Source organism: Rhinopithecus roxellana, chromosome 1 (genome assembly GCF_007565055.1).
Source record: "Rhinopithecus roxellana isolate Shanxi Qingling chromosome 1, ASM756505v1, whole genome shotgun sequence".
Classification (NCBI taxonomy): domain Eukaryota; kingdom Metazoa; phylum Chordata; class Mammalia; order Primates; family Cercopithecidae; genus Rhinopithecus; species Rhinopithecus roxellana.
In genome coordinates this window covers 59,938,962-59,965,267 of record NC_044549.1, presented here as the reverse complement: position 1 = coordinate 59,965,267, position 26,306 = coordinate 59,938,962, and the positions used below count along the sequence as shown (strand labels likewise).

The 26,306-nt window shown below is 41.2% G+C and overlaps 1 protein-coding gene across 1 annotated transcript in view; it reads left to right on the top strand.

Moving 5' to 3' along the window:
• The window catches only part of FRMD4B (FERM domain containing 4B), a 210,977-nt gene that overhangs the window by 152,279 nt on the left and 32,392 nt on the right, over positions 1-26,306 (top strand). The window contains 4 exon segments of the mRNA XM_010357713.2: positions 4,054-4,137; positions 6,804-6,869; positions 10,385-10,442; positions 12,427-12,513. Coding sequence (XP_010356015.2) covers positions 4,054-4,137; positions 6,804-6,869; positions 10,385-10,442; positions 12,427-12,513 — 295 coding nt within the window.

Genomic DNA, 26,306 nt, shown 5'->3' with positions numbered 1-26,306 from the left:
GAGCCATGATTGAGCCACTGCACTCCAGCCTGGGCAACAGAACAAGACCCAGCCTCAAAAAAAAAAAAAAGTGTGATTTTGAGGAATAGTCAAAATTCCACAAGTAGCAAGACAAGTAATTTGCCTAAATTACTTGTCTCCTTTAATCATTCACTACTGACAACTTGCAGTTAGCAAATTATCTGAAACTAGAAACCAAGAAACTGAGAAGGCATCTTCTCTCCATTCTTTTTTTTTTTTTTTAATAAGAGAATCTCACTCGGTTGCCCAGGCTGTAATATATTGGTGCAATCATAACTCACTAGAGCCTTGAACTTCTGGGTTCCAGTGGTCCACTTCAGCCTCCCAAGTATTCGAAACCACAGGCACATGCCATGACACCTGGCTAATTTTTAAAAAATTTCTTGTAGAGACAAGGTCTCACTGTGTTGCCCAGGTTGGTCTCCAACTCTTGGGCTCAAGTGATCCTCCCACCTCAGTCTCCCAAAGTGTTGGGATTATAGGCATGAGCTACCATGCCCAGCCAGCTCTGACTTACGTGAAGAGAAAGTAACTAAAGTTTTGATCTCCATCACACACAGTCAAATCTGTATCTTATATGAAACATGGGCGATGTTCTTCTCTCTTCATAGTTTACACCATTTCTCATTGTCCCTGGGTCTAATGGTGAGTTTTACTTACCATTTCTCAGCTCACTTACCCAGTTGATTTTCTAATGCCTATCTCACTTGGCCCCTATTAGACATTTGCATCTGAGATGTCTAATATTCAGAGTGACATAAGAGAAAAATTCTGTAAGTCTAAAAGATATGCTTTGTAGAGTATTATGGTAGAATTTTCAGGATTCTTATAATTGAAGGCAGGGTTTCCTCAATCTCAGCACTATTGACATTTTGGGCAGGATCATCCTTTGTTGTTGAGGGCTGTCCTGTGCATTGTAGGAACTATTGTAGGAACTACCCAGTAGAAGGCAGTAACACCTCCTTCCTCAGTTGCGACTATCAAAAATGCCTTCAAACGTTGCTAAATGTCCCCTGAGGGGCAAAATTGCCAATGTTGAGAACCACTTTTTTTTTTTTTTTTTTGAGACGAAGTCTCACTCTTGTCCCCTAGGCTGGAGTGCAATGGCACAATCTCGGCTCACTGCAACCTTCGCCTCCCGGGTTCAAGCGATTCTCCTGCCTCAGCCTCCTGAGTAGCTGGGATTACAGGCGCCTGCCACCATGCCCAGCTAACTTTTGTATTTTTAGTAGAGACGGGGTTTCACCATGTTGGTCAGGCTGGTCTCAAACTCCTGGCCTCAGGTGATCCACCCGCCTCAGCCTCCTAAAGTGCTGGGATTATAAGCATGAGCCACCGCGCCTGGTTAAGAATACTTTTTTTCAAGGTAATCTAAATTCTCCTTAAAATGATCCCTAATCCACTTCCCTATTAATGCACATTTTAGTTGCTTCTCAGTGATTGATTAGTACCCAAAAAAAAGGTCTTAATGAGTGAATATTCATCATTATCTCAGATACTGGCTCTCATGATTAACCTTTAGTAATTTATTGATTTATTCAGCCAAAATTTCTAAACAAATAACATCTTATAACTGGAGTAGATTCTGATTGTGTATAGTTCAAATTACTCTTGAAAATTGTTGGAAAAATGATATGCTGAAGACTAAACTTCATCTTTCAATAAATCCAACACAGGTGATATTTTTCTCCAGTTGAAACACACAGCTATTTCTTTAGGCACTAGATATAAAGATTGCTTGAGTTTAGCAGACATGTATTAAATGCCTGAATGCCAGAAAAATCTCAGTGTCATGAGACGCTTGTGCTTTGAGGGACATAGGACTAAGGACAACAGCTTCAAGTCACCTGTTTTGTACTTATTCTCAACCATGAGCTTATTGAATGGAATGGCAGATAAAATTTCTCCCTCACTTCTTTCCCCATTCTCCTTTCCCTTTTGGCTGACTTCATTTGTATAAGTTAAAAACAATTCCAGCATGTGACACTCATTTCTACATATTTTTGTTAACTGAATAAATAAATTTATGATAAATAGCGACTTCCAATCTAGTGAGGTCTCCACTGCCACAAAATTAACTGTAATCCAAGTAAGTGAATGTTAGGCTGGGTTCTTGAAACATGGCCTATGGTTCACCTGGATCCAGATACAACAACAAGCGTGTGGTTGATGTGGATGATTCATAACATGATGTTGTCCTGAATTTATCATTTTTGAATATATGCATGCATTTGCCCTTCATAAAAAAAATCACAATTTAGAAGTAAATGTATCAGTCTTGGGTTTGGAAAAAAAAAAAAAAAAAGTAAATGTGGTATGCCAGACAGAACATAAAAGAGATTATTAAGAAAAATAAATATACTGGGAGTTGACAGTTTGACCTTTAATATGAATGGATTGGATTGTGGTATATTTTGATTTTCAGGAAGCACAAACCAGTTTCCCGAGATTGTCAGTGTGGTTAAGCCATAACACTCAGATTTCAAATGAATAGAGAGATTTATTCTTATGTAAGAATAGGAGCCAAGTGACTATTTCCTGTAGTAATTTGGAAAGCTAGATCTTTCACCTGTAGGAAAGGCCACAACCCTGGCTTTGAAATATAATAGCAATAAGAAATGGTTCAATGTTTGGTCTTCCAGCTGGGGGGCTCATCTACTTCAATAGATAATAATAGTATCTACTGCATGGGAATGCTTGTGGTGAGCCTTACATGAGTTAAATAATACCCAAGAAGTGTGTTGCATGGTATCTGGCACTTGGGAGCCTTTTATCGAAGGGTAGCTAGTGGTAAAGATAGGAAGAGGTGGAAGGTAGGAAGAGTTAGCGTTATGCTGTTTGATGAACACCAATTTGATCAGAATTTTGAGTAGCTGTTTCATGTACTTATTCTATGCTGTAATAGGCTCTAGATAATCATGTTCTTTTCCTCATAGATTGTATCCTTAAATACTCAGCAGTTAGAGTATTTTCTCTCATAACCAACTGTGACTGGATAATATTACCTGTTCTCCCTTTTTTTTTTTTTTTTTTTTTGAGACGGAGTCTCACTCTGTTGCCCAGGCTGGAGTGCAGTGGTGTGATCTCAGCTCACTGCAAGCTGCGCCTCCCAGGTTCGTGCCATTCTCCAGCCTCAGCCTCCCAAGTAGCTGGGACTATAGGCACCTGCCACAAAGCTCGGCTAATTTGTGCTTGTGTGTGTGTATATTTAGTAGAGATGGGGTTTCACCATGTTAGCCAGGGTGGTCTCGATCTCCTGACCTCGTGATCCACCCGCCTTGGCCTCCCAAAGTGCTGGGATTATAGGCGTGAGCCACCGTGCCTGGCCCGTTCTCCCTTTTTTAAAGTTCTGTAAAGACCACGCCTTTCTCTTGACAACTAGAATTTTGCCGTTTTATAATTAGATAATAGCTAACCTTACACGAGGTACATTTTAGTTCACTTAATGTGACTTAAGAAAATACCCTGGGTTTCCTTAGAAGCACATTTTCCAGTCGTCTTCTAGTCAAGAGATTTCTGCAGATGACTGAGTTGGTCTGCTATATTTCAGAGGGTTGTAAGGAAGTAACAGAAGAGTAATATAAACAACTACATAAACCTTTTCATTGAAATGATATCTATTATGAAAAACTGGTGATGCTATGTGAATGGTTTCATGATAACCAGTATTCCACCATGATGAATATTATGTAGCCACTAAAGATAATTAGTACGATACTGTAGGAACACGGAGAAAGTGGATAATGAAATGTGAAGAAGGTTCTGTAAAAATCCAATGTGAAAAATGTACAGTTATAATCATAGTTATGTGTAAAATAGACACATGCAGACAATATTATAAACTTCAACATCTCATCATGGAACTCAGTTGTTAAATTTGGGGGCTGTTTCTAGTTAGAGTCCATAACCATGTGTATGTTGGCTTCAAGATGCTGTAAATAGTTATTTTTTTTATCTCATTCATTTGGTGACCAGCTTGGATAATTTTTTGGATAGCAGTACCTGACGTTATCATATTCCATTTCTTTTTAGTGATGAGAATGCCAGGAAAGATTTAAAGACATTACCAGCCTTTCCAACCAAAACTCTTCAGGAGCATCCATCCCTTGCCTACTGGTAAGCCAAATCCACATAACAGGTGACCCATTCTCATAGCATCCATTCAGAACTACATGCTTTTCAGGGCATTAAAAGAAATGTAAGTGAGAAAAATATCAAATTGCCCATCAATTGTATAAAGTAACCATAGGTAGACCTTGATCCTTTCGGTGAAAGGATGTACTCGAAGCTTACTGGAGGTCATTATACTAAGACATGTCTTGCTGTCATTTGCAAAGAGCGGCTGGCTGATGTTTCTTTCAAGTGCATAAAATGTCTGTAGAGTATGCTTCTAGGTGAATATATAATATTCAGTATATGTGCAGTCACTGTGTAATGCAGCTTTAATCTGGCAGAATGCAATATAAGTGTTATAAAATACAGATTTCCTTGGATCGGAGACTTTCATAATGACCAGAGGTTTCTACTACAGCTCGTTATTGCATATATTGAGTTGGTTTAGTTGTTTGTACTTTAATGAATCCATAGTATCCATTTTCATCCCACATTTTTTTCCTAAATTACATTTTCCCTTGAAATACTTATATTCTTGTTAAATACATTCTCTTTGGTTTTAGTCTGAATCCTCAAGATGGTTTTTCTTTCCACTAAAATGTTACAAAATAGACATTACCAAATAAATATTCAATATTGAGACGTTTAGTATGAAGTTGGAAGTATATTCCCAAATATACAGTGAAAGTAAGTGCTGAGGCTACACAGCATCTTGACTCTGGAAACTGCTAACCATGTCATTTTCAAGTGATAGTTTCGTTTGTTTGTTTGTTTGTTTGTTTTGAGACAGTCTTGCTCTGTCACCTAGGCTGGAGTGCAGTGGCGTGAACTCGGCTCACTGCAACCTCCACCTCTCTAGTTCAAGTGATTCTGGTGCCTCAGCTTCCCAAATAGCGAGGATTACAGGTACCCACCACCACGCCCGGCTAATTTTTGTATTTTTAGTAGAGTCAGGGTTTCACCATGTTGATCAGACTGGTCTCAAACTCCTGACCTCAGGTGATCCACCTGCCTCAGCCTCCCAAAATGCTGGGATTACAGGTGTGAACCACTGGGCCCAGCCAAGAGATAGTTTTATTTTATTTTATTTTTTTGAGATAGCGTCTCCCCCTGTCGCCTAGGCTGGAGTATAATGGCATGATCTCCACTCACTACAACCTCCGCCTCCTGGGTTCAAGCAATTCTCCTGCCTCTGCCTCCCAAATAGCTGGGATTACAGGCACGCGGCATGATGCCCACCTAATTTTTTGTATCTTTATTAGACACGGGGTTTCACCATGTTGGCCAGGCTGGTCTCGAACTCCTGACCTCGTGATCCACCTGCCTTGGCTTCCCAAAGTGCTGGGATTACAGACCTGAGCCACTGCACCTGACCTTGATAGTTTTAATAATAATTAAAAAAAGACATTACTAATGATGACTAGTCATATGGAGATAGAAATACTTCATCTTCTAGGTTATATTTGAGATTTCCTTTCCAGTCAACAGGTTTTGCTCTAGGGCAATAAAAGGGTTTTCTCCTAAAGCAATGTGTCTGTAAGTGGTGATAATAGAGTATTTTAGATTGCACAGACTCAGAAGCAGTTTAAATTCTTTTAAAATCTTTCTGAATCATTCAAGGAGAAAGTCTTTAATGCCTAACACTTGCTGATCTCCCTGTTTTAACCAAAAAGCGGATAGGCCTTATGCTCAAAATTTCTTCAATAATGTTCTACAACTAACATTTGATATCATTATTTTATATGTATTATAGTCCATCCAATTATGGCAAAAGATCATTTTCCATTTGAGAAATTAATATTGTTTCCTTTTCTAGTAAATTAAGTTTTTGTTTGTTTTTTGTTTTTGTGATGGAGTTCCGCTCTTGCTGCCCAGGCTGGAGTGCAACAGCGCAATCTCGGCTCACTGCAACCTCCACCTCCTGGGTTCAAGTGATTGTCGTGCCTCAGCCTCCTAAGTAGCTGGGATTACAGGCGTGTGCCACCACATCCCACTAATTTTGTGTTTTTAGTAGAGATGAGGTTTCACCATGTTGGCCAGGCTGGCCTCAAACTCCTGACCTCAGGCGATCTGGCTGCCTCAGATTCCCAAAATGCTGGGAATACAGGTATGAGCCACTGAGCTTTAAGTTTTTTTTTGGGGGGGGGGGGACATATTTTCACTCTTATCGCCTAGGCTGGAGTGCAATGGCTCTATCTCGGCTCACTACAACTTCCACCTCTGAGGTTCAAGTGATTCTCCTGCCTCAGCCTCCCAAGTAACTGGGACTATAGGCACGTGCCACCACGCTCAACTACTTTTTTGTATTTTTAGTAGAGACGGGGTTTCACTGTGTTAGCCAGAATGGTCTCAATCTCCTGACCTCAGCGTCCTAAAGTGCTGGGATTACAGTCGTGAGCCACCGCGCCTAGCCATGTGCTTTAAGTTTTAAAGGTAGCAATATATATATTATATAAATATGCTACATAAAATATAAGTTAAAGATGATAATGCAGGCAGTCAAATGTCTGAAGTTCAGGAATCCATCTCCTACAGAAACAAAAGCCAAATTCTGTCTACCAAATAAGTTGCTGAAGGTTTTCTCTCTCAAGTTTGCTGATAATGTGGAAACTGTGCCTGTACCTCAGATAATCATGCATTGCAATCCTTCTCATTTCTTTGTTTTACAGTGAGGACAGGGTAATTGAGCATTATTTGAAAATCAAAGGTCTCACTCGGGGTCAGGCTGTGGTTCAGTAAGTATCTTTCCTTTTGCTTAGATATAATTTTAATATCTCTCATTTGAAGGTGTCACTTGAAATGATTCCTGTTGTGTAGTTGTTGTGAACATAATCCTTATCTGGTTAGAAATATCTTACCATGAATTAGAAAATGTATTGGGTCATTCTATACATTGGTGTCACCAACTTAGATACCTACCAGTGTCAGGCAGGTAACAAAAATGAGAAATGTAGGCCAGATGTAGGGCAATAGGGAATGATGGGGACTGTGGTAAACAGGTGAGCTTTCATCCTAAGTACAGGCAAGGTTACTCAGCTTTAGAATTCAGGCATAATGTTGCCAGATCCTTTGTTTTCCAAGAGAAGCTGGAAATTCAGATTTTTAAATCTTATCTCATTGGGAAGTAATTTAAAGAAAATTTAATATAATGTTAGCCAAATAAAACCTATCTAGAGGCCCTGTTTTGTCCCCCAGTTTGTGACTCTACTTTGAGTCGAGTGTATAGTATATTGGTGTTAGATAATCTGTTTCTTCATGCTACTAAGAATTAGCTGTTGTAACGTAGTTCTACATTTTGTGACTTACAGAGTTACCACCCATTATTAAGAATAGGCCAGCACAGTGTCTCATGCCTGTAATCCCAGCAGTTTGGGAGGCTGAGGTGGGCGAATCACCTGAGGTCAGGGGTTCGATGCCAGCCTGGCCAACATGGTGAAAACCCATCTCTACTAAAAATACAAAAATTAGCCGGGCATGTTGGCAGTCGCCTGCAATCCCAGCTACTTGAGAGGCTGAGGCAGGAGAATTGCTTTAACCGGGGAGGCAGAGGTTGCAGTGAGCCGTGATTGCACCATTGCACTCCAGCCGGGCGACAAGAAAGAAACTCTGTCTCAAAAAAAAAAAAAAAAGAAGTTGCTACACTAAACTTTTAAAATTATTTCTATGCCTGTGAAAACTGAAATAAGGACTTGGAGATTGTAGATTTTCCTCACACTCCTACTTCTTTGCTCTAATCTCTCTCTCTTTTTTTTTTTTTTTTTTGAGACAGAGTCTCCCTCTGTCACCCAGGCTGGGGTGCAGTGATGCAATCTTATCTCACTGCAATCTCCGCCTCCTGGGTTCAAGCAATTTTCATGCCTTAGCCTCCTGAGTAGCTGGATGATACAGGCGCGTGCCACTATGCCCAGCTAATTTATGTATTTTTAGTAGAGACGGTTTCCCCATGTTGGCCTGGCTGGTCTCAAACTCTTGATCTCAAATAATTTTCCCACCTCGGCCTCCCAGAATGCTGGGATTGCAAACGTGGGCCACTGTGCCCAGCCTCTAATCTCATTTTTATCAAAACACACCTTCTATTATCTTTGCAGCAGAAATCAGAAGTTAGCATCCTGAAGTTGGATCCTTGACATTTTAATTCATTGTGCATGTTTTCTGAACTGAAAAGTAAAAAGAAGTAGTGACAATTTCCATTAAGGGTTTTAGAGTAAACTAATGAGTATAGTCATGTACCATTTCTGTCCACATATACAATGGTGGGCCCATAGGATTATAATACCATATTGTTACTATATCTTTTCTATGTTTAGATACTCAAATACTTACCATTGTATTATAATTGTCTGCAATATTTCAGCTCAGTAACATGCTGTACAGGATGGTAGCCTAGGAACCTGTAGGAACAATAGGCCGTACCATGTAGCCTAACTGTGTAGTAGGCTCTACCATCTGGGTTTGTGTAAGTGCACTCCATGATGTGTGCACAAGGACAGAAATACCTAACAACACAATTCTCAGAATGTATCTTCATTGTTAAGCAATACGTGACTGTATATTACAAAGTCCCATGCTTAAGACATGGAATCAACCCAAATGCCCATCAATGATAGACTGGATCAATTTAAAGAAAATGTGGTACATGCACACCATAGAATACTATGTAGCCATAAAAAGGAATGAGATCATGTGTTTTGCAGGGACATGTATGAAGCTGGAAGCCATTATCCTCAGCAAACTAATGCAGGAACCGAATACCAAACACCACTTGTTCTCACTTATAAGTAGGAGCTGAACAATGAGAACACATGGACACAGGGAGGGGGACAACACTTACCGGGGCCTGTCAGGAGAGGTCTGGGGTGGGAGAGAGCATTGGGGAAAAGTGCTAATGCATGCTGGCCCTAATCTCTAGGTGATGGGTTGTTAGGTGCAGCAAATCACCATGGCACACATTTACCTATGTAACAAACCTGCACATCCTGCACAAGTACCCTGGAACCTAAAAAACAATTAAAAAAAAAAAAAAAAAGTATCCATGCTCAAATGCAGAGTCTTCTGATCATTATTGTGTGGCTTCATCTAAGAGACGGTTTCACTTGGTGGTTAAGGCTCTAGGATGTTGAGTCCGGCCCATTTTGTTAGAATTCTGACTCTGCAGTTTAGTTGCTGCATGACCTTGACACATTTAACCTCTTATATTCATTTACATGTAGGTCATTTACTTTTAAAAAAATATGTCAAATTATTGATTACAGTTTCTGGAGAAATTGATCATCAAAATGTCATTAAAAAGCTACTTGTGTTAAAACAGAGCCTCAGTTCCCTGAGGGCAGAGAGGAAGCATTACACAATTTAGTCCACTCCAAAGGCTTAAAGGTGTACAATAAACACTGCTGAATTAAAAATAGCAAGTAGCGGCATCATCGCTTTAATTTTTATTTTGGGGGGACTTTTTTTTTTTTTTTTTTTTTTTTGACAGATTCTCGCTCTGTCATCCAGGCTGGAGTGCAATGGTGCAATCTCGGCTCACTGCAACCTCCACCTCCGGAATTCAAGCAATTCTTCTGCCTCAGCCTCCCAAATAGCTGGGATTACAGGTGCCCGCCACAACACCCAGCTAATTTTTGTATTTTTAGTAGAGACGGGGTTTCATCATGTTGGCCAGGCTGGTCTTGAACTGCTGACCTCGGGTGATCCACTCGCCTCTGCCTCCCAAAATGCTGGGATTACAGGCGTGAGCCACTGCGCCCGGCCTGGGGGGGGAGGGGACATATTTTTTAAGTCAGGTTTACATAATTCATAGTTTTAAAGTATATCTTTCTAGGAGTTTTGACAGATGTTTCTAGTTATGTAACCTCTACCACAAGCAATATATGGAATAGCTTTATTGTTTAACTTATGAGTATGACCCAAAAGTTGGTGCTCATTGCTTGCATCATTAGGGGTTTACTTTAAAAACATGTGCAAGTGGAGTTTATAATACAGTACATTCCTAATCCATAAACATTTGAATGTGTGGAAAGTAACATTTTCTGTAATTTTGAAATTGAGGTTCTATTAGCATTTTCCTAACATTTGGATAAGCTAAAGTATGTTACTCCCCAAAGTAGTTTATTCTGTTTCTATTTGAGTGAAACTTATTAATTATTCTGATAATGAGGAAAGTAGAAACATGGTGTTTCTTTAAATCACTTTTCCCAAATGAGAAAATAACTATTTTAATAAGATTGTGATACATGTTTATTTTCTATAGGTATATGAAAATAGTAGAAGCTCTACCAACTTATGGTGTCCATTATTATGCAGTAAAGGTAAATCGTTTTACATAACAAAGCTTTCATGATTATTGAGAGTTATTGCACAATACCAAGTTTTCTCGTAATATATAAAAGGCTGATTATATCTTGCCATTTGTAGCAAATTATAAAGCACATTATTTTTGCAAAATACTTACTATGGTAAAATGTTTTTCCAAGACCTCTCTTCGTCCTAAGATGTTCAGATCATTCTCTTTTGAAACACCTTTGCTTGCTGATCGGTCCTTTTTCCAGTTGGCCACCTTTCTAGCACTACCAGATCTTCATTTGAGAGTGCTTTTGTTAGAAAATTATGCAGTCTCCAGCGTTATTTCAACAGCTTCATGAAATGCTGAAATTTTAACAGGATTTGCAATACCATGTTTCAATCAGTGTATTACATACACTGTATTTTCAGGTGTTTTATAAGTGGGGAAAGATTAACAAAGAAATATTTCGAGATGATGAAAAGTATTTTCAGATGTTTATAAGCAGAGAGAGATTGACAGATATTTTGAGATGATGAGATGAAAGTGTTAAGGATGTCTTGTTTGGAAGAGAAATAATTTTATAATTGATCAGTTCTTGATTGACTTTTCATGTTATGATAATGTTCATATCTCTATACAATTCAAAATGATGGGAAATTAGATAAAAAATATTTACATAATGAGAATACTTGTGCTAAAAATCAGTACCAATTTAACTATTTTTTTTTTTTTTTTTTTTTTTTTGAGATGGAGTCTAGCTCTACTGCCCAGGCTGGAGTGCAGTGGCGTGATCTCAGCTCACTGCAACCTCTGCCTCCCAGATTTGAGCGATTCTCCTGCCTCAGCCCCCAGATTAGCTGGGATTATAGGCACGCACCACCACACCTGGCTCATTTTTTGTATATTTGGTAGAGATGGGGATTCACCATGTTGGCCAGGCTGGTCTCTAACTCCTGACCTCAGGTGATCCACCCGCCTCAGGCTCCCAAAGTGCTGGAATTACAGGCATGAACCACCATGCCCAGCCTCCAATTTAACTTTAATTTCTACTGACTCCAGTTTGCATATAGGAATCTGTCTAAGCCTCAATTTTCCTTTCCTGTGTCAGTATATTCTATGCTTTGGCAAAACATAAAAGATAAATTTATGAAAAAAATATTACTCACCTCCCCATGTGTACCTCAAACCAATTATTCAAACATCCTGTCATTGAATTGTACAGTTCTCCAAAAGGGTTTTCAATATCCCCATGTTCATTGTTAATTGTTTTATAAACATCAGGAATTGGAACCACTTTTCTCATCTTTGTAATTCTTTGGAAGCGTCCCCAACCTTTTATAACTGGTTACTAATTAAGAGAGAAAGAGCTTTTTTTTTTTTTTTAATGGATAACTGGCTTTTTACTGGATTAATTCTTAGTTGAATTACTTACATTTTATTTATTTTCTCCAACTGTTTAACCAAAACAGTAATGCTTTACTCTTTTTGATGGTATTAACAGTATTGGACTATTTCAACTTAAAGATTCTATTTGAAGAAACTCCAAGATGTTTTAGTAACAAGTTAGGTTTTTAAATAATGTTCTGTTTATCAAGACAGCTTTATTTTGACTTGCTGATGCTTGTTAAGAGGTGAAATTGCCGGGCGTGATGGCTCACGCCTGTAATCCCAGCACTTTGGGAGGCTGAGGTGGGCAGATCATGAGGTCAAGAGATCAAGACCATCCTAGCCAACATAGTGAAACCCCATCTCTACTAAAATACAAAAAATTAGCCAGGCATGGTGGTGCACACCTGTAATCCCAGCTACTCGGGAGGCTGAGGCAGGGGAATTACTCAAACCCAGAGGCAGAGGTTGCAGTGAGTCGAGATCATGCCACTGCACTCCAGCCTGGTGACAGAATGAGACTCTGTCTCAAGGGAAAAAAAAAAGGTGAAATTGGTAAATTTTATTCATTTCTAGAAGAGTTAACAGCTAGGTCTTGGTTCTCATGCTTTTTCAACTTCTAGGATAAGCAAGGACTTCCTTGGTGGCTTGGAATCAGCTATAAGGGAATTGGCCAGTATGATATACAAGACAAGGTGAAGCCTCGGAAGGTAAGTTCGAATCACTTTAGGAGAACTTTGAACTGTTCAAAAGATGTTAATCACAACATAGTTGACAAGCACACACCATTAGGCTGTTGGGGGTTTTTGGGTTTTTTTGAGACGGAGTTTTGCTTTGTTGTCCAAGCTGGAGTGCAGTGAGGTGATAGTGGCTCACTGCAACCTCCACCTCCTGGGTCCAAGCGATTCTCCTCCCTCAGCTTCCCAAGTAGCTGGAATTACAGACATGCGTCACCACACCTGGCTAATTTTTGTACTTTTAGTAGAGACGGGGTTTTGTCATGTTGGCCAGGCTGGTCTCAAACTTCTGACCTCAAATGATCCGCCAACCTTGGCCTCCCAAAATGCTGGGATTATAGGCGTGAGCCACCATGCCCAGCCACAAGCTCACACCATTAGGTTTCTATTTCATGTTAGTATGAACAGGATGATGCCATTTATTTTGTAAATTTTGTATGTACATTTATACATATACATATTTGAATTGGATGGTAGACATATAAATGAATAATAAAGACATCAGCCAAATTTTTTGGTGCTAGTGATCTCTCAATGATGCAGGTATAAGTCATCTTTCTTCTGATGCTATTATCTCTGTTTCACAATTTTCTGCAGTGAACATGTCTGCTTTTTGTAGAGAAAAATCAGTTGTGTGCTATTTATTAAAGGGTCACAGGCCAGATATGGTGACTCCTGTCTGTAATCCCAGCACTTTGGGAGGCCAAGGCGGGCAGATCAGGAGGTCAGGAATTTGAGACCAGCCTGATCAACATGGTGTAACCCCGTCTCTACTAAAAATAGAAAAATTAGCCACATGTGGTAGCAGGCACCTGTAATCCCAGCTACACGGGAGGCTGAGGCATGAGCATTGCTTGAACCTGGGAGGCAGAGATTACAGTGAGACAAGATCGTGCCACTTCACTCCAGCCTGGGCAACAGAGAGAAACTCCATCTCAAAATAAAAAAAAAAAAAGAGGGTCACAATCTATCAGATTTGGATTTCCAGGGCTAAATAACTAACATTAATGTCAATTTAAAATTTTATTATGAAGCTGTTTTTTTAAAAATTCATTATTAGCTGAGCATGGTAGCTCACGCCTGTAATCCCGGCACTTTGGGAGGCCGAGTCTGGTGGATTGCCTGAGCTCAGGAGTTTGCGATCAGCCAGGGCAACATGATAAAACCCCGTCTCTACTAAACTACAAGAAATGAGTTGGGCATAACAGCATGCGCTTATAGTCCCAGCTACTCAGGAGGCTGAGGCAGGAAAATTGCTTGAACCTGGGAGGCAGAGGTTGCAGTGAGCCAAGATCACGCCGCTGCACTCCAGCCTGGGCGACAGGGTGAGATTCCGTCTCAAAAAAAAAAAAAAAAAATTCATTATTATTATTATTTTTTTAGATGAGTCTCGCTGTGTTCCATTGGCTGGAGTGCAGTGGCCTGATCACAGGTCACTGCAGCCTCGACTTCCCTGGCTCAAGCAATCCTTCCACCTCAGCCTCCCAAGTAGCTGGGACTACAGGCACATGCACCTGTGCCCAGATAATTTTTAGAAAGTGTTCTGCAGAGACAAAGTCTGGCTATTTTTCCCAGACTGGTCTTGAACTCCTGGGCTCAAGCAGTCTTCCCACCTTAGCCTCCCAAAGCACTGGGATTACACGCATGAGCCACTGTGCCCAGCTGAATCTGCTTCTCTTGATCCAAGCTCAAGTGTACAACACGTTTTTGCACATATAAGAGTTGAAGAATCCATATAGATCACCATGCAGCTGCTCTTGGCCTCCTTCGGTATTACAGCGACATCAAGACTGACTCATGCTGCCCTGGTTGGTTTTGCCACTCCACTCTCCCTGTGCCATCCTGCCATCACTGAAAGCACAGGAGTAAAACAGTGACCTCTAATAACAGACGATGGTCAGCTACCTGCATTATCACAACCCGACATCACAGCCTTAAATAACTCCTATCATTTCTATCTGTCTCTTGCTTTAATGTATGTGAGAAAAACAGCCATTCTCTTTATAAAGCAGCCCTATAATCATACATACTCTTCATCTTCTAAGTGTCCATGCAGCTTCAGTCGGTGCACACAGTCTTCCATGAGTTGTGAAAATAAATAAAACTCCCCTCTTTTCCCCATTTTATGGTTGTGAAACTGACACAGATAACACAAAAGGGTAGATTAGGGAAAGCCATATCCCCACCACCCCCAACCTCCAATACTGATCCAGCTTTCCTGGATCAGGCTAGTAGGGCATTGAGGCTTCTTACTAGAAATTATTGATAAGGCTGAGTGTGGTGGCTCATGCCTGTAATCCCAGTGCTTTTGGAGGTCAAGATGGGAGGACTGTTTAAGGCCAGGAGTTCAAGTCCAGCCTGAGCAATGTGACAAGACCCCATCTCTACAAAAAAAAGAGAATAAAAAAGAAAACTTTAAAAAAATTAGCCAGGCCTGGTGGCAAATGCCTGTAGTCCCAGTTATACAGGAGGCTGAGGTAGGAGGATCACTTGAGCCTGGGAGGTTGAGGCTGTAATGAACTATGATCATGCCACTGCACACCAGCCTGGGTGACAGAGCAAAACCCTGTGTCAGGAAAAAAAAAAAAAAAAATCAATGAAAGCAACCGTGCATCATTCAACAAGCAGTAGAGGACAGAGAGAGCATGTTTGTAATCATATATTAACATTTTTATTCTATAAGCTCTGTGACCAAGATCAATTTAAGGACTACCTAATTAATTTCCAGAAGGAATATAAGTACTATTGTTCCTGCTTGTATTTCAAAAATTGACTTCTAAAGCCTAATTTCTAATCAATAATATTAGAAATGAAGGATACCCATTTTTTTCAAATATTTTTTAAAATCAATTTTATTTATTGTTAGCTTTTTCTTTTTCTTTTTTTTTTCTTCGCCAGAGTAAGAAATATTCACAAGGGCAAGGAAAAAAATGGCAGCAAACACTACAAAACAATGCATTGGGGAGGAAGTCTTCTGCAATCCCCATTTTTTCCCCCATGACAACCAGCGACTGTTAAAAAAAATGGTACCAGTTCATTTGGATTTTGTCAGTGTGTATTCTAAGCATTTACAAAGACAGAGAAATCTAATATATACAGTTGTTTCATACCTGCCATTTTTCTCTAGCTTACTTATAAACCGATTTCTTTTCACTTTTTTTAAAGCTGCCTAGTGTTTCATGATGTGGAAATAAATACTTTCTTTAACCACTTCACTTTTGATGGACATCATACTTGTTTCCATTTGCAGGAGTGGAGAGAGTTTGCAAAACATAATAAAAAACCGCAGTCAAAGCAAATACTTTACCCTAGTTTATCTATTTTGCAAGACCAAAATACTGCCTATCATGTTTTCTTAAGGTAGACCTCACTTGTATTGAGATTTTTTTGCTAACTTTTTTCTCTTCTGAATTTTACTTCAGAAATAACACTCAGGAGTTATTTCAGAAAATAATTGGTTATTCAGAAAAACTTACTGGTTTTTCTGAATCTTCCAAGTAAAATATTACTTAAAGCAACTCATAAGTAATTTATTAGCTAAAGTGGCTTGATAAGATTGAGCTTCCAGCAGAATATAAATGCATTTGCTAACAGCAACCAGGCTTTCTCCCAAAATAGTGGTGAATCAGAATCTGCACAGTCAATATTGCAGTTAATTTCCTCTCCTGTACTCATGACTCACAGGCCTTTCTTTACGTTCACAGTTTCATAGAAATTGGCAAATATTGCTTGACACTTATCATAATCAGGTTTGCTTGTTCATTCCAGAGTCTAGAAAAGGATCAGAAGCTACTTCCTTTTTTGAATTTGCAGAGTTCTTCTGTTTCATTTCCAAAACATGCCACTCAATTTTTAAAAAGACCCCACGCAGTCCTTCTTGTGTTATCGCTTTTTTTTTTCTTTTCTTTTCTTTTTTTTTTTTTTTTTTTTTTTTTTTGTTTTGAGACAGGGTTTCACTCTGTTGCCCAGGCTGGAGTGCAATGGTACGATCTCGGCTCACTGCAACCTCCGCCTCCCGGGTTCGAGCGATTCTCCTACCTCAGCCTCCCGAGGAGCTGGGATTACAGGCTCCTGCCACCACGCTTGGCTAATTTTTGTATTTTTAGTAGAGACGGGTTTTCACCATGCTGGCCAAGCTGGTCTCGAACTCCTGACCTCAGGCAATCCTCCCGCCTCGGCCTCCCAAAGTGCTGGAATTATAGGCGTGAGCCACCGTGCCTGGCCCATGTTATCACTTTCTTGCCTTCTCTTTCTCCATTTTTTTAAGGGGATGTCTACTCTGTTCCATTGCTTGTTTCTTCTTTTCTTCTTTTGTTAAAATCTGACAATGGATTTTGCTTCCGTATATTTATTTTTATGTCCAGACAATGTAAGGATTGAGGCTGTTCTACAAGTCCTTCTCCTGGCCTAGTTTGCACAAATGAAAGAATGCATAATTTAAAGGACCATGAGCACAGCCTTCTATTAAAGGAGGATCATGCTTCAGCTGTTTGTGTGGACCTGTGCAGGCTGCAAGTTTACCAATGGACCAGCAGGAATGAAGGTCAAATTGGCAAACTCGAATGAAACAAAGACTATAATGAGAGGCCTTAAGGTGCTCAGCCTCTTGAGCCACATCCTATCTTGTTGCAATTATGTGGCTTAAAAGCAGGCCAGAAGGAGGGAAATGTACTGAGAATAAGTATTAAGAATAAGTAAACTGATGCCGAAAAGCTGTTTTGAAAAGGAGTTGTTCCAAGATCTCCCAGCAGTGACCTTCAGACCTTTCTGTATCAGTATCACCTGTGAATGTTGAGGGTGGGGAGGTATTTGTTCTACTTCCCAGGGCATCCAGCAGATGCTCTTCAAGTCTTTTATTTATATGGTGTTTTTGCCAGTCCAGGGTGCCAACAAGTTATTTTCAATCAGTATGTAGTACAGTGATGCAGGGCAAAAGTTGGGGAGGCATCCCAACCTCTGCCCCTGGTGTCTATTTACTATGCCACCTTGAGCATGTTGTTTAATCTCTCTTTAAAAGTGGTTTTCTCATCTGTACAAGGGTATTGCCACCAACTGTGTAGGGTGGTTGTAAGACCTAGAGGACAAATTTAGCACCATAGCTGATATGCCATCATCATCAGTAGTAGTGAGAGGACAGACAATAAAAGAGTATGGGAAATATTCTTGGATCACTGGTTAGAGAGGGACACAACATTGCTACAAAACCACAGCTAAGAATCCACTCTCAAATTTTCTTTATTTCTTTTTTTCTTTTTTTTTTTTTTTTGAGATGGCATTTCACTCTTGTTGCCCAGGCTGGAGTGCAATGGCACGATCTCAGCTCAGCTCCCTGCAACCCCTGCTTCCTGGGTTCAAGCAATTCTTCTGCCTCAGCCTCCCAAGTAGCTGGAATTACAGGCATGGGCCATGCCTGGCTAATTTTGTATTTTTAGCAGAGATGGAGTTTCACCATGTTGGTCAGGCTGGTCTCAAACTCCTGACCTCAGGTGATCCACCCGCCTGAGCCTCCCAAAGTTCTGGGAATACAGATGTGTGCCACCACGCGTGGCCTCGACTCTCAAATTTCTGTTTTCAGAGATGTGTAAGCACTTGTTCCACCTCCTAATTCATTAACCATCATGCCTGAAGGTGTGATGCAAATTAAAGGAAAAAAATTTAATCCAAAATTACAAACCACAAACATTCAGGGTATTAAAAATTAAGACAATAAGCAGTTTTACTTTATATTCCTCCCTTTGTGTATGAATATGACATTGCAAACTCTTAGAGAATGTGAAAACATACCAGAACTGAACTTAATTCCAAATGGCAAGACATCTGGACTTAGAGACTGATGAACTTTCAGTTAAAGAAAAAAAAAAAAAACAGCCTTGTGTTCCAAGTATTTATTGTTCAGTACTTTAAGGAAAAATGTCTGTTCTTCATAAAGAAGCAGACAGTGGGTCAGGGACTGAGCCAAGTATTAGTCTATGTCATGACAGATTTGTATCCCTTCAGCAAATGCTTCCCGTGGGAAAGCCAGAGCCTGTCAGATGGCAGAGATAAAATGACATACTGTCAAGGTGTCCATAGTGGCACAAAATGCTTTTCAAGATAAGTATCTTTTTGCATTATATCATGCCAAGAAAGACTTGAGGCGAACTTCATCACTGCAGGACATGTGAAGGTGGGAAAAGGTTCTAAGCTTTCAGTTTCTGTCTCTCTATATATTGGAATTCCCAAATACCTAAAGCCAAATGAATTAAGTAACAAGCACAAAAGTCTTCTTCTCATACAACTACAAGGTTATTTTATTTAAAGACAGTGACTTGGATATTTTTTTAAGCACAGCTATCTTGAGCATTTCTAAGCTCTTCTTTCCACCATGACCGTAACACCTTGGACCTAGATTAGAAGCTACTTCTGATACTGCTGAAATTCCAGATGAGATTAACTGTAGGAGAAGAGAACATGGGTTGTTCTCTTTCTACATTAATGCCAAATAAAGCATGGTATCGAAGAAAATAATTGGATTTAGAATATCAACCAGAGACTGGTCCATCCTGTTTATGAAGTGTGTATCTAAGCTTCAACCATACCAGTAATCAATCTGATTGTTAAAATCTTCTGCAGAGTCAGTGGGAGGAGAACTCCCATCCTACAGCATGGATTTGAAATAAGAACCAGTCCTGCATTTCCACTTACCAACTGGCTGACTCAGAGCTGTCATTCAACTTTTCTGGGCCTTCATTTTTTTCAGCTATCAGATTGAGATAATTCTTGTCTGCTGTCCACCTCACAGATCATTATGAGGACCCAACGAGTTAGTGAGTTATTTCACTGAGTGGGTTATTTTCCCCTCTACACCATACTTTAATTTATAGAAAGTGTATTGTACAGCATGGTCTTTTTCTTCCCCTCCCATAGTTGATCACAATTAGAATTTTAAGCAGTTCTCATAAAACATGGAACTTTTAGAAAATTGGTTGGGTATTGGTGAAGAACATGGAAAGAGGGAGGCCTAGGCAGGCTCCTCTGTCATTTGGAAAGTACCACCTCTGAGTGCAAGGGCAGCTGGGAGGTATTGTCTCTAGGTCAGTGGCCCTGGGCAAAGCTTTAATTCAAGATGTCCTTTTTTTTTTTTTTTTTTTTTTTTTTTTTGAGATGGAGTCTCGCTCTGTCGCCCAGGCTGGAGTGCAGTGGTGTGATCTTGGTTCACTGCAACCTCCACCTGTCGGGGTTCAAGTCATTCTTCTGCCTCAGCCTCCTGAGTAGCTGGGACTACAGGCGCATGCCACCACACCCGATTAAGTTTTGTATTTTTGGTAGAGATGAGGTTTCACCATGTTGGCCAGGCTGGTCTCGAACTCCTGACCTCATGATCCGCCCGCCTCAGCCTCCCAAAGTGCTGGGATTACAGGCGTGAGCCACCGCGCCTGGCATAACTCAAGATGTTCTATTCCTAAAAATAAGGAAAAATAGATCCTGGGGGAGATCAGTAGTTTCTGTCACACTGTATTTGTTTCCTTTGAAGTCTTTGGAGGGATGGTTGGTGAGAAGTAAGCAAAGAAATAAAGACATAATTATAAATTGTAATTATCTTTGATGGAAACAAATGAGATGGAGAGACAGTAATGGGATGCAGGGAGGGGACATTTGGTGTGTTCAGTGAAAGCCTCTCTAAGGAAGGTGATGTTTAACCTGAGACCTGAAGGGCAGAAAGCTCATAAAGAACAGTATGGCTTGTTCTCATCAAAGAATAGAGTATGCCGATGGGAAGGAGATAGACATGTTATAAAAATCGGGAGGAGGCCGGTTGCAGTGGTTCAGTCTGTAATCCCAGCACTTTGGGAAGCCAAGGAGGGTGGATCGCCTGAGGTCAGGAGTTCGAGACCAGCCTGGCCAACATGGTGAAACCCCGTCTCTACTAAAAATACAAAAAATTAGCTGGGCATGGTGGTGGGTGCCTGTAATCTCAGCTACTCAGGAGGCTGAGGCAGGAGAATTGCTTGAACCCAGGAGGTGGAGGTTGCAGTGAGCTAGGATCATACCACTGTACTCTAGCCTGGGTGACAGAGCAAGAACCTGTCTAAAAAAATAAATAAAAATAAAAATACAAAAATTAGCCAGATGTGATGGCGGGTGCCCATAATTCCAGCTACTTGGGAGACTGAGGCAGGAGAATTGCTTGAACCCAGGAGGTGGAAGTTGCAGTGAGCCAAGATGGCGCCACCGCACACCACTGTAGCTAAAGCTGATGGAGTTCCGTGTAGAAATGGAAGATGCTACTAGAAGAAGGGGAAGTGGCTGCCAGGCAGGCAGAACCATCATATGTCTTTTTTTTTTTTTTTTTTTTTTTTTTTTTTTTTTTTTTTAAGATGGAGTCTCGCTCTGTTGCCAAGCTGGAGTGCATTGGCCCCATCTTGGCTCACCGCAACCTCTGCTTCCCAAGTTCAAGCAATTCTCCTGCTTCAGCCTCCTGGGTAGCTGGGAGTATAGGCACATCCCACCACGCCCAGCTAATTTTTGTATTTTTAGTAGAGATGGGGTTTCACCATATTGGCCAAGATGGTTTCGATCTCTTGACCTCGTGATCCACCCGCCTCGGCCTCCCAAAGTGCTGGGATTACAGGTGTGAACTACTGTGCCTGGCCATCCGTTGTTTTTTTCTATTCTTTTGTTTTTGTTTGTTTTTTTTTTTTTTTTTGAGATGGAGTCTCGCTCTGTCGCCCAGGCTGGAGTGCTGTGGCCGGATCTCAGCTCACTGCAAGCTCCGCCTCCCGGGTTCACGCCATTCTCCTGCCTCAGCCTCCCGAGTAGCTGGGACTACAGGCGCCCGCCACCTTGCCCGGCTAATTTTTTTGTATTTTTTAGTAGAGACGGGGTTTCACCGTGTTAGCCAGGATGGTCTGGATCTCCTGACCTCGTGATCCGCCCGTCTCGGCCTCCCAAAGTGCTGAGATTACAGGCTTGAGCCACCACGCCCGGCGTTTTTTTCTATTCTTTTACAAGTCTAAGCATTTACCACATGGTTGAACCACTGGCACATGAAGAAAAATGAAAGCTCGTAAATAGGATTGACTAGTCTGAATGCAGACAAAAGCAATTAGTACATAAAGCACTGTAAAAAATAGTTCTATGAAGAGGCATAAACGGTAAAGATTTCCTTTGTTTTCTTTTTTTTTTTTTAAGACATAGGTTCTCACTCTGTTGCCCAGGCTGGAGTGCAGAGGCATGATGCTAGTTCACTGCAGCCTCAAACTCCTCTGTTCAAGCAATCATCCCACCTCAGCCTTTCAAGTAGCTAGGACTATAGGCACGAGCCATCATGTCCCATTAATTATTTGAATTCTGTTATGGAGACAGGGTCTCACTGTGTTGCCCAAAGTGATCTTGAACTCATGGCCTCAAGTGATCCTCCCATCTCAGCCTCCCAAAGTGCTGGTATTATAAGCATGAGCCATCGTGCTTGTCCAAAGTTTATTATATGCTTGTGACCAATAATTGGCTGGTTTGGGACTTTTTTTTTTTTTTTTTTTTGGTAGCAAGGCTTCAGTGATAAGCTAAAGTTGTCAAATTCGTCTATCCCTACATTTCTAACTATAGAGTGCAGTGTACCTGATTTTATGCTCCCCTCCACCAAAAAAAAAAAAAAAAAAAAAAAAAAGTATTAAGCCCATTGCATTTACAGGGGCCCTGAATGAGTACTGTATATTCTTTGTCTCATTTAAGGAAAAAGCCACAATCTCTGTCATCAAGTACCTGCCAATCTATCTGGAAAGAAAGAATGTATTCAAAATTAGGTATTTTATTGAAAATACTTAATAACCAGACTAGGTACAAAACCACAAGAAGGGATACCAGTTGTAAATATCCGTAACAGTTATACTGGTGCCCAGAGCAGTAGCTCAGCCCTGGTGGCATCAAATACATCAGTGAGCACGCTGATGAGAGTCTTAACGGGAAGTCATTACATCAGCCCTGGAAGGTTAGAGATTCGGCCACAGAGGAAACTTGGGTGAGGTGACATCCTTTTAGGTGGTCTGGTTTTTACATTATATATTTCCCAGTACCCGGAACTTCATCTAAACTTTGCTGCAAATATTCAAGAGTTTTAGTCCTTGCATTTAAGATACAGGTTTTTGTTTTGTTTGTTTTTTTGAGATGGAGTGTCACTGTCGTCCAGGCTGGAGTGCAGTGGCGTGATCTCAACTCACTGCAAACTCCGCCTCCTGTGTTCAAGCAATTTTCCTGCCTCAGCCTCCCGAATAGCTGGGACTACAGGCACACGCCAGCATGCCTGACTAATTTTTGTATTTTTAGCAGAGATAGGGTTTCACCATTGGTCAGGCTGGTCTCGAATTCCTGACTTCAGGCAATCTCCCCACCCCGGCCTCCCAAAGTGCTGGAATTACAGGTGTGAGCCCCCATGCCTGGCCAAGATATGGTGTTTTATTTGTAAGTTTATGAGCTCACATCTGAAAAAAATATTCACTACCAGAGCGTATACCATTTGGGTACTTTTATGAGATTTTAGTTCAGCAGAGCTGACTCTTCTAGTTTGGTCAATTGTTGTAAGCCCCTCTAGTGGGTAGCATTTGCATATGTAAAGCAATGTGAACAGCCATAGCTGAAAGAAATAGGACTCCAGAATTCATTGTTTCAGAGTAAAAATTGTTATATCCTTCATCAGCACATTTCACCTACCAAAGCCTAGTTGTATCATCAAATATTATCCTCTGAGTCAAGGTTTCCCAACCTCAGCACCATAGACATTTGGGGCCATATAGTTCTCTGTTGTGAGGGGCATCATATTCTGTGCACTGTAAGATGTTGGCAGCATCCCTGGTCTCTACTCTCTAGATGCTATTAGCACCCTCCCCTCCAGTGTGTTAACCAAAAATGTCTCTAAGCATCACCACATGTCCTGAGGTTGACGGTTGGGAGGAGTGGCAGGGGTGCAAAAATCACCACAGGTTGAGAATCACTGAGAAAAATTAAAGGGACTCAGGTTGGGTGTGATGGCTCATGCCTGTAATCCCAGCACTTTAGGAGGCCAAGGCGGGAGGATTCCTTGAGCCCAGAAGTTCAAGACCAGCCTGGGCAACATAGGGAGACCCCATCTCTACAAGAAATTTAAAAATTAGCCAGATGTGGTAGCATGTACCTGTTGTCCCAGCTACTCAGAATGTCGAGATTAGAGGATCACTTGAGCCTGAGAGGTCGAGGCTGCTGCAGTAAGCTGTGATCATGCCACTGTGCTCTAGCCTAGGTGACAGACCAAGACCCTATCTAAAAAAAAAAAAAAAAATTAAAGGGACTCAAGACTCAGCCCTATCCCAAAAATGGCTGCCATAATTGCTTTCTTTTTTATTTGAGGAAGAAATAAGAATTACTCTTTTTCTTTGTGCCAGGCGCCATGGCTCATGCTTGTAATCCTAGCACTTTGGGAGGCCGAGGTGGGTGGATCACAAGGTCAGGAGATCAAGACCTGGCTAACACGGTGAAACTCTGTCTCTACTAAAAATACAAAAAATTAGCCGGGCGTGGTGGCGGGCACCTGTAGTCCCAGCTACTCGGGAGGCTGAGGCAGGAGAATGGCATGAACCCGGGAGGCGGAGCTTGCAGTGAGCCGAGATGGCGCCACTGCACTCCAGCTGGGTGACAGAGTGAGACTCCATCTCAAAAAAAAAAAAAGAAAAAAGTTACTTTTTTTCTCTTTTTCTTTTCTTTTTTTTTTTTTTTTTGAGACGGAGTCCCGCTCTGTCGCCCAGGCTGGAGTGCAGTGGCACGATCTCGGCTCACTGCAAGCTCCGCCTCCCGGGTTCATGCCATTCTCCTGCCTCAGCCTCCCGAGTAGCTGGGACTACAGGTGCCCGCCACCACGCCCGGCTAATTTTTTGTATTTTTTAGTAGAGACGGGGTTTCACCGTGTAGACCAGGATGGTCTCGATATCCTGACCTCGTGATCCACCCGTCTCGGCCTCCCAAAGTGCTGGGATTACAGGCTTGAGCCACCGCGCCCGGCCCCTCTTTTTCTTTTTTTTTTTTTTTTGTTAAAAACATAACAGATGCCCGTATAGCACTCTTCCCAGGTGAAAAAGGTGAAATGGCATGCTGTGGTTACACACTGGGGATCTTGGAGCCTGGCTGTATTTATGTGTCAATATCTGCCCCTATTTAGCTGTGTGACCTTGGCCAATTTACTTAAACCTCTCTGAGCCTCAGTTTTTCTCTTCTGCACAGTGAGGCTAAAATGGTACTGCCCCGTGTGGTTGTTGGGAAGACTCAGTAAGATAATAGATGCAACATCTTAGTGTTACAGCTGAGCACTTAGTTTATGCCAGCTGGCACTGTTGGTGTTAACTGTGTGTATTTGTTGTATGACTGTCTCTTCGATAGCCTGTACCCTCCTTGAGGGCAGAGACTTTGTCAGATAAACATTTGATGGAAAGAAAGTAGATCAATTGGGCTTTATAGAAGCCTATACTTCTGTGAAATTCTGGAAGGTACTAACAGTATATGCATCACGTGTAGTCTTTCAAAATGAAAAAAGAATAAATCAATAATACAGTGATTTTGTTTGGCTTCAAGTAATAATAACAGGGGGATCCCCCACCATGTGAGTCACTAATGTACCGTCATACACTGCAGCTGTGACTGTCTCAAGTTTAGTCATTTCCAGGTGAATTTGCAGTTAAATGATTAACCTATAGGTACTGTGAGTTGCCATTAAAAAGCCAAGCCTCTCCTGACGTCTTTCCTGTCCTGGCCTAGTGTGAAACCTTTAGGTGGCATCTACTTTCATTTCATCAAGATTTAAAAAGACAGTTTGATCCTTTTTGTCCAAGGCTTTCCCTGGGTCTTTCATGCCCCCAGGGAGGTCCTCCTAGCATGTGGCAGGCACACACTCCTCAGCATTTTTGTACATGCTGGGGCACATTCCTCCTTTCCTGGGTACTCAGGGCAGGAGGGAGTTTGCTTTGTCTGCCTGTGGGGTGTGCCGTGACCAGCCCCTCCCTCCTCATTTATGTCCTCCACGATACAGAAACAGTGAGCAAATTTCCTACCTAGAGGGTGTATCAGGAAACCCCCAATGAAATAAACAGAAATAGAGCAGCCAGCTTTTATAAAGCCCGAAACTCACAGAATTGGAAATCTGAGTGACACAGATATGTTAACCGAATAACCCAACTGTTTCCCAACAATGGAAAGATGTGGGATCCAGACAGCAGTTTTTGCTTTTGTTTCTGCTATTAAGTGACTGCCCTCCATGTGATAAAGTTGGAGAGGTGAACTGAGAGTTCTTCATTACAAATACAGCTGACTTTATCGCTTACTGAATTTTGATTCTGAGCCAGGCACTGGGCTAAGTGCTTTGCAAACATAGTTTCCCTGACCCCTTCTGGCAACTCTCTGAGGTGGGTGTTAGTGGTCCCATTTTACAGATGCATACACTGAGATTCAGGAAAATTAAGCAGCTTGCCAAATACCACACAGCGATAAGTGGCAGTACCAGAATGCTAACCAAGGCAATCTGACTTGGTTCATTTGGTTCTTGTGAGCCCCACAATGGAGGGGCTCTGTCCATTACTTGCTGACAAGAACAAGACCTCGAACATACACGGCACTCAAGAAATATCTGTTGATTAAAAGGAAGGAATGACTCCCAAAGCTACTGAAATACATATCTGAAATACAAGTACCGTGTCTCCGGAAGGTCCTTCTGCTTTTCCTTATAGTGTGTGTGTATATATGTGTGTGTATATATATATATATATATTTTT